Source organism: Loxodonta africana, chromosome 27, assembly GCF_030014295.1.
Source record: "Loxodonta africana isolate mLoxAfr1 chromosome 27, mLoxAfr1.hap2, whole genome shotgun sequence".
Taxonomy (NCBI): Eukaryota; Metazoa; Chordata; class Mammalia; order Proboscidea; family Elephantidae; genus Loxodonta; species Loxodonta africana.
In genome coordinates, this window is record NC_087368.1 from 11,929,254 (window position 1) to 11,949,526 (window position 20,273).

Sequence of the window (20,273 nt, forward strand, 5' to 3'; positions counted from 1 at the left end):
GGTAACCACTAATAAACTTTGTTCTCTATACATTTACCTTTTTATATAAGTGAGGTCATACAATATTTGTCCTTTTGTGATTGACTTATTTTACTCAGCATAACGTCCTCCAGCTCCATCCACGCTGTAGCATGTATCAAGACTTCATTTCTCCTGCTGGCTGAGTAGTATTCCATTGTATGTACGTACCACATTTTGTCTATCCTATCATCTGCCTTTTTTTTTTTTTTATTGTGCCTTAGGTGAAAGTTTACAAATCGAGTCAGTTTCTCAAACAAAAAGCCATACGTATCCTGCTGTGCACTCCCAGCTGCTCTCCCCTTAATGAGACAGCACATTCTCCCCCCTCACCCTGTATTCTCCGTGTCCATTCAACCAGCTCCTGTCCCCCTCTTCCTTCTCATCTCACCACCAGACAGGAGTTACCTGCCTGGTCTTATGTGTCTACTTGAGCGACGGAGTTCACTCCTCACCAGCATCATTGCCTATCTTATAGTCCAGGCCAATCCCTGTCTGTAGAGTTGGTTTTGGCAATGGTTCCAATCTTGGGCTATCAAAGGATCCAGGGAGCATGGCCATCAGGGTCCCTCCGGTCTCAGTCAGACCATTAAGCCTGGTCTTGTAATTTACAAGTCCATTAATCTGTTGATGGGCATTTAGGTTGTTTCCACCTTCTGGTTATTGTGATTAGTGGTACAATGAACATTTGTGTACAAGTTTCTGTTGGAGTCACTGATTTCAAGTCTTTTGGGTATATACCTAGGAGTGGAATTGCTGAGTCACGTGATGGTTCTATTTTTAGTATTTTGAGGAGCTGCCACACTGTTTTCCGCAGTGGCTGTACCATTTTTCATTCCCCCCAGTAATGGGTAAGGGTTTCAATTTCCCTACATACTTGCCAACGTTTGTTATTTTCTGTTTTTTCAAATTTTAGCCATTTTAAACCCAAACCCATTGCTGTCAAGTTGATTTTGACTCATAGCGACACTATAGGACAGAGTAGAACTGCCCCATAGAGTTTCCAAGGAGCAGCTGGTAAATTGGAGCTGCTGACCTTTTGGTTAGCAGGCAAGCTCTTAAACACTGTGCCACCAGGGCTCCTAGCCATCCTAAGCCAGTGCTGTCAATTAGTGGGAGTGAAATTGTATCTCACTGTGATTTGGATTTGCTCTCTGATGGCTAATAAGAAAACCCTGGTGGCGTAGTGGTTAAGTGCTATAGTTGCTAACCAAAGGGTCAGCGGTTCAAATCCACCAGGGGCTCCTTGGAAACTCTATGGGGCAGTTCCACTCTGTCCTATAGGGTCGCTATGAGTCAGAATCGACTCGATGGCACTGGTTTTGGATGGCTAATGATACTGAGCATCTTTTCATGTGTTTGGTGGCCATTTGAATGCCCTCTTGGTGAACTGCCTATTCAAGTCCTTTGCCCATTTTATGATTGACTTATCTTTTTGTTGTTAAGTTGTCAAAATTTTATATATATTTTGGATATTAGGTTCTTGTCAGATATATGGTTTCCGTAGCTATTCTCCTAGTTGGTAGCTTGTTTTTTCATTTTTTCGGAAAAGTCTTTCAATGAACAGAAGTTTTTAATTTTTATGAGGTCCCAATTATTTATTTTGTCTTTTGCTGTTTTTATCCTATTACATAATTCATTGTTAAAAGCTAGTCCTGACAGCATTGCCCCTGCTTTTTCTTTAAGAATTTTATGATTTTAGTTTGCACATTTAGGTCCTTAATCCATTCTGAATTTGTTTTTGTGTATAATGTGAGGCCTGGATCCTGTTTCATTTTTCCACATGTGGAAATCCAATTTTCTCAGCACCATTTATTGGAGAGACACAGGGTTTTCACTGACCGATTTTTGGAAGTGGATTCTCAGGCCTTTATTCCGTGTCTTAGTCCGGGAGCTCTGTCATAACATGTTTAGCATCACAGCAACACATAAGCCTCCACCGACAGGCTGGTAGAGGCCGTGCATGAAGTGCGTTGAACCCAGGAACTGACCCTGGGTCTCCTGGATGGGCTCCTGCATGGAAGCAAGAATTTTACCACCAAACCACCACTGTCCTTTCCCCATATTAATTTAGCTACTTCTTATCTCCGCAAGGATTCAGGGACCAGAAGGTAAGTCAGGACCATGGGTTCCCTCTGTGGGTAGTGGGGCAGAGGAGAAATGTTTATTCAGTGACTTGCTGCCTCCCTCTCCCTCCGACTCTGCCATCTTTCTTCTCTGCCCATAGCTAAGCTACGTTAGCCAGAACTCTTTGGTTGCAAGGAACAGAGCCCATCTTCAACTGACCTAAGCAAAAGAATCTTTAAACCTTAAACCAAAAATATCCACTTAAGTCTTCTTAAAACCAGACAGTAGTTTAGCTTATATGCATTTGTAATTTTCTGCATTTGTTTGACAGCTGTGCCCCCCTCCCCGCATGAGGCACCCTTGCAAGTACTGCCAGGCCAATCCTTTTCCACAAGTTGCTGTTAAAGAAAAATTAGCATGGTGCTCTTAATACCTGGGGGCAGGGGCAGGCAAACAAACACAGAGGTGCGTGTTACTTGCATAAAGACATGGTATTGTTTTTAGCCAGGGTGTTATCTTCTAGACCAAGTTTCTTGCCCATTATGCTATAAATAATGACTAACACTCACAGACCCCTAACTATCTGCCATCCACCACCCACCTGCCAGTTTGTTGTACCGTGGTAGCTAGTGGGTTCTATGACGTTGGAAGTTATGCTATCAATATTTTAAATATCAGCAGGGTCAGCAGAGCTTTCAGACTAGGAAGAAAGGCCCAGCAACTTACTTCCAAAAATTTATTACCCATTGCCGTTGAGTTGATTCTGATGCATGAACACCCTATAGGATGAAGTAGAACTGCCCCATAGGGTTTCCAAGGAGCAAACTGGAAATTCAAACTGCCGACTTTTTGGTTAGCAGCTGAGCTCTTAACCACTGTGCCACCAAGGTTTCCTTTCAAAAATTAGCCAATGAAAATCATTGGAAGGGGTCAATCACTGGAGGAGGGGATTGTGTTTGGCAAAGTGGTGGGTCGGTGAGGGCAGGGAGACCCTCACTGGATTGACACAATATCTGCAACAATAGACTTGAACAAGCTGGTGATTGTGAGGATGACACAGGACTGGGCAACATTTTGTTCTGTTATACATAAGGTTGTCATGAGTCGGAGATGACTCACAGCGGTAATCTGTCTATCTGTCTGTCTATCTACCTGCCTACCTACTTACCTACCTACCTGCCTGCCTATCTATCTTCTATCATCTATCTATCTACAACACCACACATTGAGCTGTACACTTTACAGATAATTGTCTCCTGAAGTGCTCACAAGAACAGTAAGAGGTAGCTAGTACCATCTCCATTTTACAGATGAGGAATCTGCGGGTCAGAGAAGGTAACTAAATTTACCTTCTCTGGGGAATGTGTTTTTGCCTGATACCAAACCTCTCGCTTATAACCACTGTGATGCTGCCTTCTTTAGGATGGTACGTTAGATCCTTTCTAGAATGGATACATGCACTTCCTGGGATGAACTAGAGATTTCCAGAATGACGGCTCAGCTAAGCTCTTTCTGATCCTGAGGGTATTAAACAAAGAGGCAAAGAACATGATGGTAATTTCTGGGCTGCAGCTACATTTAATGATATTTTTAGTTACTTTCAATTCATTTGCTTCATATTAAACTCTAAATGAATTAGTTTAGATGATGCAATTATTGTCTCAGCCTCACTCAGTCCCTGTGGGTGCGGGTATTTTTAATATCCTTCACTCTGGCCCACCTGGGTGTGACATTTGGTTCTCTGATTGCTTTCCATGATGCAGGGATTACAATCCCAGCGGATCCCAGTGTTGCCAAGCATTTATCTTTGGGCTGTTAATGAATGTAAGAGGTCCTTTTCAGCATTTTTGTTACTTGGAAAAAATCATTCAATATGCAAGAGGGAAGAAAAGATCTTCCCTTTGAAATGTAACAAACCTTTAAATTACCTGTGAGAGAAATTCCTTTCTTAGAAACTTCACCGATGATCAGGATAGAGCAATAGTAGGAGAAATGGTGTCTGCTCACCTTTGAGGGAGCCCTGCCAAGTTCAGGTTCTGCTTTCAACTTTACAAAAATGAAAGCTAATGAATATATGTACATACATGCATAAAAGATAAACAGAGCTGAGATGAAAGGATGCTGCCTGTATTAAAATAAACCATATAGGTGCTTGAATCGATTTTGCCCTCAGAAATTCCTGGGCAAGATGAGAGAAATTATTCGTAATGTCAGAGCTTGAAGCTGTATTTACTTTCTGGGGAAAAGCATTTTTTGTTCCATCAACAAGGTTGCAGTTTCAGGACCCTGTTATCTTCTCAGGAGTCACACAGACAGGAATAGAATTACAGCCTGGTGTTCCTCTGCAAATCCACACTGGAGGTTTAAAATAGGAAACCACTGTAAGTTTAATCAAATGGGAAATGCATACAGAACCTCAGTGTCCCTGAGTAAACTACAAAATTATATCATCCATCCTAAAGACCCAAAAAGATCAGAGTTCCAAGCACAGTTACAAATCCTAGCATTTCTTCAGGGACCCTGGTGGCATAGTGGTTAAGACCTCGGCTGCTAACCGAAAGGTCAGCTGTTGGAATCCACCAGCCGCTCCTTGGAAATCCTGTGGGGTCGTTCTACTCTGTCCCATAGGGTTGCTTTGAGTTGAAATCAACTCGATGGCAATGGGTTTGGCATAACTGCAAAAGGTAGACGAACCTTTACGTTCAGAATATGAAGAAGGCTTGAATGCATTTTGACACTGGCAAAGGGAATGGAATTGTCGAGATAAATGTTCATTATTGTTGACAAATATAAAATTTTATAAATATTTAATACAGCATTACTTTTTTTCTTCTCGTTGTTGTATCATCGGGTCGAATCCAACTCATGGCTACCTTAAAGGACAGCGTAGGGTTTTCTAGGCTGTAATCTTTGCAGGTGCACATCACCAAGTCTTTTCTCCTGTGGAAAAGCTGATGGATCTAACTGCCGACCTTTTGGTTAGCAGCCGAGCTCTTAACCATTGCACCACCAGGCCTCTTTTTCTAGGGGTTATTAAATTAATGATTTACTTATGGAAAATAACCAGATTTTCCAATTCTCTTGAAACACTGGATCAACTGGATCAACTGGCTGCATTGGGTCCACATTCTTGCATGGACCCTAGAGCTGTGGTGTAGCTGCCCTCTTCTGGACACATTCGTTCCAGTTTCCCTCCATCCTCACCACTTTCCGCTCTTATGTCCCTGTTTAAACCTTGCCTCCTCCTCTGTCATTCCTGTGGCTTGCTCAGCTCCTGGAACCATCTGTGTTTATAATGTCTGACCTATATCATCTACTCGGCATCAAGAGGTCGGGAAGACCTGGATATATCCTGAGCATCTTCACTGCTCACAAAGGGATGTTGTCATGGATTGAATTGTGTTCCCCCAAAATATCTGTCAACTTGGCTAGGTCATGATTCCCTTGTATGATTGTCTACCATTTTATCTTCTGATGTGATTTCCCTAAATATTGTAAATCCTATCACTATGACATAATAAAATGGATTAGCGGCAGTTATCCTGGTGAGGTCTACAAGATTAGGTAGTGTCTTAAGTCAATCTTTTTTGGGGATATAAAAGAGAGAGGTGAGCAGAGATATAGGAACCTCATACCACCAAGAAAGCAGCGCCGGGAGCAGAGCGTGTCCTTTGGACCTGAGGTTCCTGCGCTGAGATGCTCCCAGACCAAGGGAAGACCTTCCTCCAGAGCCATCAGAGAGAGAAAGCCTTCCCCTGGAGTTGACACCCTGAATTTGGACTTGTAGCCTACTAGACAGAGAATAAATTTCTCTTTGTTAAAGCCATCCACTTGTGGTATTTCTGTTCTAGCAGCACTGGATGACTAAGACAGATGTTGTACAGCACAAAATGCCAAGAGCTCACGAGAAGCTAAGATCACTAGATGGGACGTATTTTTTTCTGAAATGGGGGCAAAGTTCATGTTTTAAGGCTCACTACTCTCAAATCAAATCTAGTAATTTGCTGTTTAATATGGCCAAGTAGAGGGTTATAGTGCCAGGAGGATAGCTGAAATGGGGATTATATGATGAGTTTGGACTCAGGAGCCAGAGTGTTCTACCCTTTGATAGATGTGTGACTTTGGGCAAGTTACTTAACCTCTCTGTGTCTCAATTCCCTCATCAGCAAAATGAGACTGATAATAACACTCAAAGGACTATTGGGAGGATTAAATGACATAGTCCTTATACTCTCTCATTTCATAAGATAGGGCCTGCACTTAGAACAGTGCCTGGCATACAGTATACCCTCAACAATTGTTAGTTATTTTTATTATTCTTTGAGCTGGGCTTGAGTATTGCTACAAAAAAAGCAGTAAACTGTCTGAAGGTTCTGCTGGACAAACTGGGCTCTGTCCTCACCATTCCGTTCCATAGATTCCAGGGTTCTTGACATGAGTGTAGTAGATCCCAACAGATATTTAAGAATGACATAGTGTAATATCATTTTGATTGACAGCCGCAGGTCCTTACTCTTCCTGTTAAATCTACAATGGATTTGAGATTGGTACCAAACCCCCACCCCAAAATCCAAACCCATTGCCATCGAGTCAATTCCAATTCATAGCAACAATATAAGACAGAGAAGAACCGCTCCATAGGGTTTCCAAGGAGTGCCTCATGGGCTTGAACTGCCGACCTTTTGGTTAGCAGCCAAGCTCTTAACCACTACAGCATCAGGGTTCCCTTGAGATTAATAGAGGGCAGATAACAAGTCCATTCATTCATTCCATTATGGTTAGAACAAGCATCTGCGATTTCTGTAGTAGGTTGTTGTTAGGTGCCATTGAGTCGATTTTGAATCATAACAGCCCCACGTGACAGACTAGAACTACCTAATAGGATCTCCTAGGCTGTAATGTCTTTCTTCCATGGAGCCGCTGGGTGGGTTGAAACCGCCAACCTTTCAATTAGCAGCCAAGCACTTAACTGGTGCACCACTGGGGGTTCTTTCTGTAGTATAGGGTGTAAATATTTTAATTCCTTGTTTGCTAAAAGCAATGGTCCGTATGCTTCAATGGGACCATGACAGAGCTATTCCTAAATCTGTGGCCAGGTCACCTACATGAAATAAATCACCATTAGGAAATCACCTTGAAAAGAGAAACAATATCACGACTCTTAGAAAAAATTCTGTAAGTGCCCAATTTATTCATAAAACAATACAGTTTAAATGTTTATGATTTTTTTCAGTCGTACATTTTTACCATCATTCCCAAAATGTTGTGCATTTGGCTGACATGTATTTGCAAAGTTAGGATCTATAATTATAACGCTGGAAATCATACAAGGCATTTGATTTGCTTGTTCAAACCCACCCCCCTCCCAACAAACACACACACAGGTCTATTATGCCTTGCGATTTATTTCCAATCTCTCTGACCAAAAATAAGTTCCACCTTGTGCTTTTTATGCCTGCAAAACACTTGTCCTTTCCTCTGTGAGAAGATTATGCAAGTGAAACGTTCATTCTTTTGACTTAAGACTGGCTGGCTTACATCGAAATAAAATACCTCCACCCCAAACAATGACTCCAGGTATTTCTGTTGATCTACTCTGCTCTCAGCAGTGACAAAAAGAAGCAAAATGATCAAAGATTGACTTTGTGGACCAGATGTCCGGTAAGCCATTTTGCATAGCCAGTTGCAGTGGACATTGTTGTGGTTCCAATGAAGACGTTTTAGGTTATTCCCAGGGAGTGACATAAAAATGGAACCAACCATAGAGTGTTGAGTGATGCCTCCTTGCAGAGCGCAGGGGCTGGCCACTGAAGGAAGAGGTGTGACTAGATAGCAGTGAGACTGATTTGGGGTGTGTAGCTTCTGGAATCAGTCTCACGGCTTTCTCTTCCCACCTCTGAGACAAACAGGGCTTTTGTGCTACCGACAGGGACGAGGTGCCATCCTCAAGCAGACTAGGCGCTGCCCTGTTTCAGGTGGTCTCTCTGATCACACCCAAAAGTCTAGCACCTCACTACTCTCAGTGTGATCCAACGAATGCATGGGTATCACCGGGGAGCTTGTTAGAAATGCAGAATCTCAAGGCCCATGCAGACCCACGGCATCAGCATCTGAATTTTAACAAGATCTTCAGGTGAGCTGTGTGCACTGTAAAGCTGGAGGAGCGCTTCAAGATACACTTCAGAAGACTCTCCCTAGGTGAATAAACCTCCTCTTCAATAAAAAGACCATTCTTAGCAGGGAGGGATCAGAGATAACAACTGCTAAAACAGTGTGGGTTTTTGTTTTTTTATTTTAAACATGCAAAATACAGTCCATGCATCTGCCATTTTGAAAAGTCTTTCATTCTGTAGCAGATAAAACCAAATATGTTTTGGCTATCGACATTCAATAAATGTTTCAAAATGCTTTACAATGTAAAGATAATAAGAAATTTAGCAAAATTTCAACAAACCTGTATAAAAAATGGATACAGATAACCATTTTATTTCAAGGCGACATGCTGTACTGTAAAGAGTAGGTTATTGTTATTTGTGTTTCTGTGTAAAAAGTCTTTAACAATACAACGGCTTAACAGATCCAGGCCTTGGGGCTACACATGCAAAAAAATCATTGGTTAGTTAAAAATCACCAAAACGTGCTATTTTTAAATGTGTATTGTTGCTTGTTTAAGTATGGGAGTAGTAGAAGTATTTAAATATTATACGGAATAGTATTTCAGAACGCTGTAAAAGTGTGTGAAGTTCATGGTGCTAGTGTCCTGGAAGATTCGTACATTTCCGATGAACATTTTGGTTTAATCCCCTTCCCATTGTAATAGTCCACGACTTGGTTTGGGACTTCGGCCAACACAGTCTTTGCCAGGGCAGCAGGAGATGCCTGCAGGAAAGAAGAAACCACCATGACTATAGCGCTTGGCCAAAGGAATCTGACTCAGGCTCGGTCTGAAAGACGAAGAGTTCTGATCTGAGCAGCTAGTTTCATTTATTCATTCATTCAGTGTTTGTTGAGGGTCTACTCTAAGCAAGAATTGTCAGGTTGTTGTAAAACGGGACTTTAATAATCATATTTTTCATGTTTGTCCCAAGACATTAAACTATTCACATCTGAAGGTGGGTAGGAACTGGATGGCTAAATGAATTATTTTGCTTCTGATTTGCATTCAATTTCAGATACTTATTTATGTTCCAGGCACTGAACTAGGGTATGTGGGGTCTATGGTTCTTGCCATCAGGGAGATTAAATCATGCGAAGGGAGTCTGGTGTGGCCAAGATTAATCTTAATATGAGGCAGAACACGATACATGCTGTGGACCAGCAGCATCATTTCACGTGGGAGTTTAGTGGAAATATTGGACCTTAGACCTATCCCAGAGCTACTGAATCAGAATTTTCACTTTTAACAAGATGTTCTGATGATTTGTATGAATATTGAAATTTGAGAAGCACTGCTCTAGAAAGCCTCAAACACCGTGTGACCCAAGCATAGCAAAGAGAGACTGAGGCATCTCAGAGCAAATTAGACCAGGCTTTCCAAGAGGAGGTGGCATTTGAGCTGGGCATGATTTAAAAGACTAGAGACAGAAACGAAACCAGTCTCAGAGAAGAAACTAGTCTACGGAGCTAACAGCCTATACAAACTATGGCCTCATCTATACTGAGAGAAGAACTAGATGGTGCCTGGCTACAGCTACCTACCATTCTGATCAGGGCCACAATAAATGGACCGTGACAGAAAGGGAGAAAAACACAGAACAGAGCTCAAATTCTTAAAAAGTTCAGACCTACTGGACCAGTTGAGGCTAGAGTACTCCCTGAGACTATTGCCCCGGGATACTCTTTAAACCTTGAACTGAAACATCCCCTGAGGTCGCCTTTTAGCAAAATAACAGACTGACACACAAAGTAAAGGGTATTAACCATGAGTATGGTGCTCCATTTAAAAAAAAAAAAAAAGAAACATCAATAAGGGACCAAACGGTCAGCAATTACTCCCAAGCAAAGACGAGAACATAAGGTGGCAGGGAAACAAGAGCACTGGAAACAAAACTACCAGGATGCAACTAAAGAGATTGCTGACCCATCGTGCAAAACGTAACTAATGTCACTGAACAATGTGAGTAGAAATTGTCAAATGGGAACCAGTTTGCTATGTAAACTTTCACTGAAAACACAGTGAAATATTATTAAAAAAAAAAAACAGACATAGAGAATGGCGTTTGATCATTCTAGGTACAGTGAGTCATCTAATGGGGCAGAAAGTGTGTGTGTGTGTGTGTGTGTGTGTGCGCGCGTGTGTGTGTGCTAGGGTTGCAGAATTGGTGGAACATTCAGTTGAGGTCAGGTGACAGAAAACCTTGAATACCATGCTAATGAATTTAGCCTTTTTTAAAATCAGCATTATTGATCCACTCTATGTTTTGGGGGCAGGGGAGCAACAGGACCATGTATGTGATTTATTTATCTTAGGGCCATGTGATTTATGGCGGTGACTGCAGCAGAGGAGAATTGAGGTTAATATCACACCTGGATTCTGGGTCATACAGAGCTGGGTTTAACTCCTGACTGTGGCATTTAGGACTACCCGAATGATCCCTAGAAACCCTGGTGGCGTAGCGGTTAAGTGGTACAGCTGCTAACCAGAAGGTTGGCAGTTCGAATCCACCAGGTGCTCCATGGAAACTCTATGGGGCAGTTCTACTCTGTCCTATAGGGTTGCTATGAGTCGGAAGTGACTCAATGGCAGTGGGTTTGGTTTGTTTTTTTGTGGAATGACCCCTGGGCAGGTAACTTCAATAGTCTGAGTCTCATTAGAGCTATTATTGAAGAGGTTGAAATCCTAAGGCAGAGCGACCAGTTAACATGTGTTTAAGACCTCTCAGGAAAGATCCCAGAGGAAACAGGCCTTGACTAAATGCCTGGTTTCTACTTCTTCTCTTCCCAGGTGGCTTGCCACTTAGCCATTCAACTTTGCTAAGCCTGAATGTTCTGAGAGGCAAAATAGAGAAGAATAACAACCCATCCTACCTCATAGAATTTTTAGGAGGCTCAAAATGAGACATACCTTTTTTTTCTTTTTGAGACATACATTCTTAAAAATAATCTGAAAATACTAGGAAGAGTTTTTGTGAAGTGATGTCTTACATTTTGAAGATGTCATAGCATGTTGAATATTTGACTTTATGATTAATTGTTCAGGACTGTGTTAGACCATGGTCTGTGTGTACACCATGGCAGACAGAAAAGTCAACCCCACCCTTGCTTCCTGGCCATCTCTCCTAGAAAGGTTGGAGGGCCAAATATTTGATTTCTCAGCTGCCTTTGCATCTGGGGTGGCCATGTGAGACATAAATGGAAGTTTTCTGAGGGAATATTCTTGGAATGCTTTTATTTCCTGGTAAAATGGGACAGACATGGCTCTCTTTCTCTTTCCCCTTTCCTTCTCCTTTGAATGAGAACATGATCCTGAAGCTATAGCAGCCATCTTATTTCATGAGGGAATGGCAGAGGGAATCACAGAGTGCTGGCCCTGATAGGGCTGAATCACTGAAAGAAAGAAAAAAAAAAAAAAAAAAGCCAGCAGCTGCCAGCTCCTAACTACTAGTTACATGAGAAAAATATGTTCCTATTTATGTCACCCAGGATTTCTCAATTGGCTCTATTGGCCTTTAGGGCCAGGAAATTCTTTGTGTGGGGACTGTCCTGTGTATTGTAGGATGTTTAGTGGCATCCCTGGCCTCTGCTTATTAGATGGGAATAGCAACCCTTCAGCTGTTACCATCAAAAATGTCTCCAAACATTGCTAAATGTCCTCTGGGGAGAAAAATTCCTCCTAGCTTAGAACCACTCATGTAAGCCACTGCAAAGTGAGTTTGTTGTTAAAAAAAAAAAAAAGCCAAAAAATATCCTAACCACTGTTGTCCAATAGGACATGAGAATTTCTATATCTGCACTATCCAATACAGTAAGTTATTAGCAACATGCAATCACTGAGCCCTTGAATTATAGCTAGTGTGATGGAGGAATTGAATTTTTAATTTTATTTAATTTTAAAGAACTTAAATTTAAATAGCCACAAGTGGCTAGCGGCTACCATAATGGACAGCGTAGTTCCTAAGTAATTCTCTCAGCCCCTTGCATCTCTGTCCTGGTGGTTGTGGTGAGCAAATAGGGCTTGTGGGGGCATTAGCTGGTTGGGAAAAGGCCAAAAATATGAAAGCAGCTGGTTATAACGGTAATAATAGCTACGTTTTTTTAACCACCTACATGAGCACTGTGCTAAGCTTTATATAGACATCACCTTTAATCCACTAATGTGTGTATCATGAGTCTCATTTCACAGATGAAAGTGCCATAGCACAGAGAGGTTAAAAACTTGCTCAGAGACACATAGCTTTGAGCCTGTGTCCCATCTGCTTCAAAGCTCTGAGTTATGAAAGCTCTGAGTTTCTGCAGAGCAGAAAAAGAAGAGGTGATTCATGGGTTACTGGCTCGTATGAAATATCAGCTCTTCACCTTCCCTTTCTGATTAATTGCTTATTGAATTCAGAGTAGATTAGTTTGGATAACAAAATGGTTTTCAAAATCTAATTTGAAATCCATGAAGATAACATGCATGAATGTGCTCCCGGCCTTGGTCATCCACAGAGCAGCTGGAGACCCTGTGGAGTGCAGAGGCTGAATTGGGCCGGCTCGTGACACTCCCCAGTGGCTGATGACCCTCAACTCCTGCTCACCAAGGCTCTGTATTTTCTCTAACCCCCAGCTCAAGCTGAAAAGCTTTCCTTGTGGCCATTTCTCTCTGCTCTGAAATCCTGTAGAACACTTCAGCTCTTCTCAACCACTTCCAGATTGCTTAGCATGATTTTTCTGAGACCTGTGTCCCAACTATGCAAATCTTCTGATAACTTCCTTGGGGCCTAGACAAAAGGCTTTATAATCTCGCGGTGGTCCCAGTGCCTGGCATGTGCCTTGCACATAGCAGGCACTTGGTGAACATTTGGAGATGAGGAAGAGGCCTGGGGTAGATGTTGTAGCCTTGCTAGGCTTAGTGACACTGCTTTAGCATATGTAAACATGGGTGTGTGTGTGTATGCTGGGGTTAGAAAGGATGGTTTGGAAAGTTTATGACTCTCTTACAGAGTGAGCTCTTCTGACACCTCTTCACCCAGGCAATGTTATGGGTGGTGGTGAGTGATGTGGTTACCTCTACTTTCTCACTGACAAGTGGAGCAGAACATCATAAGCTGTAAGAATACCTCTCCCCTGTACCTGAGGTATCATGCACGTATCCATCTTCATTTATGAACATAATGGCACCAAATTTAGCTTACTCTAGCACATTCCCCCAACCTCAACATCGGCTCCAGGAAATAAGTTAACTTGGTCCTTCCTTTTACAGAATACTATTTCTTTGTGACTCCCCTTTTTGCTGTCCATGTGCAAATGACTTGAGAACATGGAGAGTTACTTCCATTTAATGAGTGCTTTCATTTGGAAACCCCCTCCTTGGGAATGCTGAAGATGGAATATGCTGCCCACACTCACGACCCCCAGGAGCGTGTAGGGGAGCGTGGTTATGGCTGCGCTTCCTTGGAAACTCCCTCTGCACTCAACTCTGGAGCCAGGGACTTTCTGTGCCTTTCATCATTCTAATTACATGCATCCCTCCTTAAAAGGAAAATCATAATTGTGCGGTGGTGCAGTTATGAACAAAACCTCATCATTCAAGGAGCCCTAGAGTGTGTACTTCCCTATAAGGTCCTGGCAGGTCACGAAATCTAGGGTTCAGCTGAGGCCGTGGTGCTGGAGATTTATCTGAATGCTCACTTTAAAGCCCGTCCCAAGAAGGTGGTGACACAAACAGCACTTTACAATTTATGCCTAAGCCTCTGACATGAGGACTGCTGCTTGCCTGTACTAAATAACGATCCAGCCATCCTTCCACTCCTGTGCTACCCTTCCCCAGTGTAGTTGGGGTCCCAGCTTGAGCCCAAACTGGGATTCAGATGTGATGAAACTAGCTCTGAAGAATGTCAGGAATTAATTTAAATGAGGGTTTTTGGCTGGAGGAGAAAGACTTTTCCAAATAAGCATCAGAAAGAAAGGGCTTGGGGTGGACGGCCTGGTGCCTGTCCCTTCCTCTCCCTCACCTGAGCCCCATGGAGGGAAGGGCTGCAGTGGAAGGCAAAAAGAGATGTTTCCAGCAGGAATCTTTTGAGATGTGGGGACACAGATTTCTACTTTACTGGCCCAGGTCATGAAGGGTACTCACAGCATGGAGGGGAGGGGATTCTATTTTCAAGGGGACTGCAGAGCAGCTTTAGGGCACTGAGGGCTCTGGAGGTTCCTTCCTGTTGGGGCAGCTTACGTTTAGTTAGCAGCTACTGGGAGTGGAATTGTTGGCACCAACAGTAGTGCTGAGGGCAGGACCTCAGAGGGTAGCAGGAGCCATGTGAAAGCTCCACTCTTAGGCTACTTCCAATAGGTGCACTGTTATAGATTGAATTGTGTCTCCCAAAATATGTGTTGAGGTTGTGACCCATGTGCCCATGAATGTGGTTCTGTTTGGAAATACGGCTTTTCTTTTGTCATGCTAATAAGGCCATACCAGAGCAGGGTCGGTCCTAAACCTAATCACTCCTGCTCCTGAGTGGTGCCTTATAAAGGGGCAGAACAGACAGGGAGAGACATACACACAGGGAGAAGCTAGACGTCATTTGAGGACCTGTCTACAAGGCAAGGAACACCAAGGAATAACTGACAGGTTTTTTTTTTTTTTTTTTTAATAGAAGCCGAGATAAAGAAGGAACCTTCCGTAGAACCATTGCCTTGAATTTGGACTTTTAACCTCTAAAGCTGTGAGGAAATACATTTCTGTTCTTTAAAGCTGCCCACTTGTGGTCTTTTTTGTTATGGTAGCACTAGCAAACTAAGACAGGCATGGAACAGAAAACATAGAGGACTGTCTGTGACCACCCACGTTACCCCCAAGGCCTCCCATACACACAGTGGTGTGACTCTGAAGGGTACTTCAGGGCCACCACTAGTCCATATGGAGCATTTGTACAAATTAGAAAAGGTACCCTACATGTGCATGGTTTTGTGGAAATTTGAAAGATGTCTCTTTCTTCATGGGATTAATAATTGTCCAAAATTTGGAAATGTGGAAAAATTATTACTGAGTACCTTTCCAATGTCACAGTAGAGCATTGTCTAATGGGCCTGCTTTAGAATATCAAGGGAATATAACATTGCTAGACTTACTATTTATTGTTAATTAAAGACCAAGCCTATAGTCAGATGTTAACTCATAGAAAATTGATAAGATGCAAATGACTTCTGTCCAATAAAAAAGAGAAGGTAATCCAAAGATTATGGTTTTTAAACTCTATTTGTCATTAATCAGCTATTGAATCAAGCTTAGCAAACTTATTCCACTATTTTCCCCCACTGACTATATTCTCTGTTTCATATCTTCCTTTGAACCAATTTTGTCATCCTGCGGGCTCCCTCATTAATGAGTTAAATAAATGTTTGATGCCACTGTTATATATTTATAGGGGTTATAGGTTTTTATCATTTTGAAAATATGCTTTGCCAAGGCAAACACAAACATGTCTTGACAAGCAGGACCCAGACTTCATTTCAGCTTCTCCTTGCTTCTTCCACCAGGCACCCTTGGACGAGGAACACTGGGGCACTAGAGATCCTGTACCTGGAAGAGGGCAAGCACCAGTGAAATGTTGGCTCTCATAAGCATGACTCCTTATCTATAACTCAGTTTATACTTCTTTCTCCAAAGAATCAGCTCTATATATCCTTGCTGTGGGAGATGGCCTGGCCAGGCAGGGATAGCTAGTATTCCTTCAAGACGGCAGCTTACTACAAACACTGGCAGAAAAATGTGGGAGACGGTATGCTTTGGTTCTCTTTGCCCACAGGAAGCCCCGGAATTGTGCGTACGTGTTTGAAGTTCCTGAAGGGCACAAACTGGACGATGTCTCGAAGGACAGGCTCTCCCTTGGGTGACCTCAGGATCCCATCGTCACCATCCAGCATCTGCATGTCACTGAAGTCAGCGTTCCCAACTCCCACGATGATGACTGACATGGGAAGGTGGGAGGCGTGAACGATGGCCTCCCGGGTGTCGGCCATGTCTGTGATGACACCATCTGTCAGGATCAGCAGGATAAAGTATTGCTGTGGCCAGACGTCAGCAGGTGATGGGGGATGGAGAGGTGGGGAGACAAAGACAACACTAGTTAGACATCTGTATGTGGTTTTGCGGCATACTGACCACAGCAACCAGGATGACACCTGTGCTAACAGCCTTAAAGCCTTAAGGTTATGGTGAATGGAATCTAAAGGCAGACCCGGTAATTATGGCTTAATTATAATAACCACTTTAGTAATAGTTACAAAGCACGAAGTGGGAGAAAGAGCAGCAGATGGAGACCCAAGAGGACTGGGTTCAAAGCCTCAGTCTGGGAGGTCCTGGGAAAATTTTTTCACTTCTCTGAGTCTCAGCATCTTCATTTCTCAAATGAGGTGTGGGATTAAGATCATTTACATGGTCCTCTTCAGCTTTATGATTTTTAAGTCTAAAGCTATGCTGTCCAGTGCAATAGCCCTTGAAATGTGGCCACTGCAACTGAGGAATTGAATTTTTAATATTATTTAATTTTAATGAGTTTAAATTTAACCTTAAAAATGGATACCAATTCACTTATTGGAAACCTTTCAAGTATGTCTGGAACAACTTAAGTACATGAATCTATTTTTTCCAACTCTAAATTTATAAAATCTAAATAAGGATCAAGTATTTTGGGTGAAAATTTAACATCACATTGAGATGCTGTAGGTGTAAAATACACACCAGATTTTGAAGACTTAGTACAAAGAAAAGGGTATAAAATATTTCATTAATAATTTTTTATATGGAATCCACATTAAAATGAGAATATTTGGCTACATTGAGTGACCTGGCCAATGCATCTTAAGTGCAGCCATCACCCATCTGTCAATGGAGGCTTGCATGTTGCTGTGATGCTAAACAGGTTTCAGCAGAGCTTCCTGACTAAGATGGACTAGGAAGAAAAGTCTGACGATCTACCTGCAAAAAATCAGCCAATGGAAGCCCTATAGATCACAATGGTCTGATCCGCAACCTGTAACGGGATGGCGTAGGACTGGGCAGCATTGCATTCTGTTGTGCATGGGGTTGACATGAGTCAGGGGCTGACTTGGTGGCAGCTAACAACAACATTAAAAAAAAAAAAAAAAAAAAAAAACAACAACATTAGATAATTAAAAATTAAATATATTACTCGAATTATATTTCCATTGGACAGCAGGAGTCCAAAACCCAATTAGAGAGGGCCAAGATTGCTATGTCTCTCTCTGAGGCCCCCATGCCAAGCCTTGCTTGTATATGCTTGGAGGTGGTGTCCTCGCTCCACACACACAGGCAGAAGGCTGCCATGCTCCTGTGGCTTCCCACTCTCAGTCTTGGCTCCTGACCTGCAACCTGCCTGGCCCCCTCCCACTTGGAAAGATGGGCAAGTAGGTCATGTGAGATGAAGATTGGAGGAAAGGCTTTGATTCTTCACCACAGGCAAGGCTTGGAAGTGCTTTGGGGTCTGGAGAAGGAGGAAAAAGGCAGGTCATCACTGTTGTCCATCATCATCAGAGGCACCATGAAAACCTCTACAGGTGAGAGGGTAGAGACGTGGCTCATTGTGATGCAGCTCATCCCAAAAGACCCAGAAACTCAAAAGAACTTCCAGTATAATCTCCGCAACATGCTCAAAATTTACAGGGAGTGAATGTTGGAAAATTAAACCATTCCAAATTGCCATATTTCAAAAAAGAAAAGCTGGACAGACTAACTATAATTTGAAAACATCTGGTTTAGAAAATCATCTACATAAAAGGTTGAAAATAGGCTGGCAGTGCTCAAGAGTTCCCTCTTTTCTCTGTAATCCTGAAAAAAATGTTTTTAAACAAAATGACTCAGTCAAAAATATAACTGGAGATACCTGCAATCACACCATGATGAAGACAGTGCTGAATACTCGCCATATAGTTTTTAGACAGATTAATCCTGTTCCACGTCCATTAACTGACCTCCCACCCTGAGTCCTAGCTGACCACTCAAGTTGCAAATTCTTTTGAGTTATAAATTTTCGTCTATATCTATGCTCTTTTCATCTTACATGTTCACAGGAAGGTGGTGTAGGAGTTTAGAAGAGGGTTTCGGGAGGATGAAGTGAAAGAGAAGTGAGAAAGGTGCAGAAAGAAAGGGCACCTTGGCAGTTTGGGGAATGGAAGGAAGGGGTATAGAATATACCAGATACATGAATCACCATTACTCCCCAGGGTGCTCCTCAGAAGGCCAGGACAGATGCCACACCTGGAAGGAGATCACTTCTGATTCATAAGTAAGCGGACCCTTGAATGGAGCACACCTCTGGGTCTTCTGCCTCCTCTCTCCTCCCTCCCCAAACTCTTGTCTGATCTGATCTTTATAGGTCAGGGGCTGGATCTTCCTAATCTTAAAAAAAAACAAAAGAAAAATCGGACAGTTATACCACCACACTGAGAAATTTTAGAGTTATAATGTTCTAGAGCAGGGATTGGGGAAATATTTTCTATAAAGGGTCAGATAGTAAATATTTTAGGCTTTGTGGGCCATAATAGCTCCTGTCACAATGACTCAGCTCTGCTGTTGTAGCGTGCAAATAGCCACAGACAACACATAAATGGAAAAGTGTCCCTGTGTTCCAATACAACTTTAAGGACATGAAATGAGAGCATCAGAAAAATGTAAAAACCTTTCTTAACTTCTTGTTGTTGTTGTTAGGTGCTGCAGAGTCGATTCCAACTCATAACGACTCCTACGTACAACAGGACAAAACACTGCCCAGTCCTGCACCATCCTCATGTCATCGCTATGTTGGAGCCCACTGTTGTAGCCACTATGGCAGTCCCTCTCATTGAGGGCCCTCCTCTTTTTTGCTGACCCTTTTCTTTACCAGGCATGATGTTCTTCTCCAGGGAGTGATCCCTCATGTCCAACGTATGTGAGACAAAGTCATTCTCACTTCTAAGGAGCATTCTGGCTGTACTTCTTCTAAGGCAGATTTATTTGTTCTTTTGGTAGTCCATGGTCTATTCAATATTCTTCACCAACACCATAATTCAAAGGCATCAGTTCTTAGTCTTCCTTATTCCTTGTCCAGCTTTTGCATGCATATGAGGTGACTGAGAACACCGCGGCCCACCTTGGTCTTCAAGGTGATATCTTTGATTTTTAACATTTTAAAGAGGTCTTTTGCAGCAGATTTGCCCAAGGCAATGTGTTGTTTGATTTCTTGACCGTTGCTCCCATGGATGTTGATTGTGGATCCAAGTAAAATGAAATTCTTGACAACTTCAATCTTTTCTCCGTTTATCATGATGTTGCTTATTGGTCCAGCTGTGAGGATTTTTGTTTTCTTTATGTTGAGGTGTAATCCATACTGAAGGCTGTAGTGTTTGATGTTAACAAGTATGTCATTCAAAAACAGGTGGTGAGCCATAATTCGCTGACTCACAAACTACATGGGTCAAATTAAGAACTAAGATCTAGGTTTTTAGCCTGGGTCTATAGATTGTTGAAATATTCCAGGCAATTTGTGAACTCGGGGTGAATTATATTTTTATTTTCACTAGTCTCTAACTGAAATTTATTATTTTCTTCAATTACAAACGTAATCAACAAATCAAATTAGTATTAGCTGTACTTGTGATTAAGTCACTGATAGAAATCATAGTTTCCCGTTATATTTACAGCAGCTGCAAATATCTGAAGGTATCATTTACACTCAACACTATGTCAAAATTGCAGATTAGACTAGCTAATGCTTCTCATAATTTAATGTTAACAAAGTAGCATTTTATTACTATATTTGTGCTATTTCTATCACATGTAAAATATTTTGCTAAATGCATTTCAATATAATTGGTTTACTTCATAATTTTGTATATTTTACACTGTGTACTTTTTTAAATTTAAAAGCAATATTCTGAGGAGGGGTTCATGGGCTTCATCAGCTACTAAAAGGTCCATGGAACAAAACAGGTTAACAATCTCTGGTCTGGAGAAATTGGCAGGATTTTAGAATCTGATTCTCCAAGTTTAATCT

The 20,273-nt window shown here is 42.0% G+C and overlaps 1 protein-coding gene across 1 annotated transcript in view; it reads right to left on the bottom strand.

Annotated features, from left to right (window-relative positions):
* Nucleotides 1–8,367: 8,367 nt before the first annotated feature.
* Nucleotides 8,368–20,273, bottom strand: part of CPNE4 (copine 4) — a 504,022-nt gene continuing 492,116 nt past the window's right edge. The window contains exons 15-16 of the mRNA XM_064277332.1: nt 16,051–16,287; nt 8,368–8,964 (exon numbers count right to left, since the gene is read on the bottom strand). Of these exons, the coding sequence (XP_064133402.1) occupies nt 8,830–8,964; nt 16,051–16,287 (372 nt within the window). The 3' untranslated portion in view covers nt 8,368–8,829. The remainder of the gene's footprint in view (nt 8,965–16,050; nt 16,288–20,273) is intronic.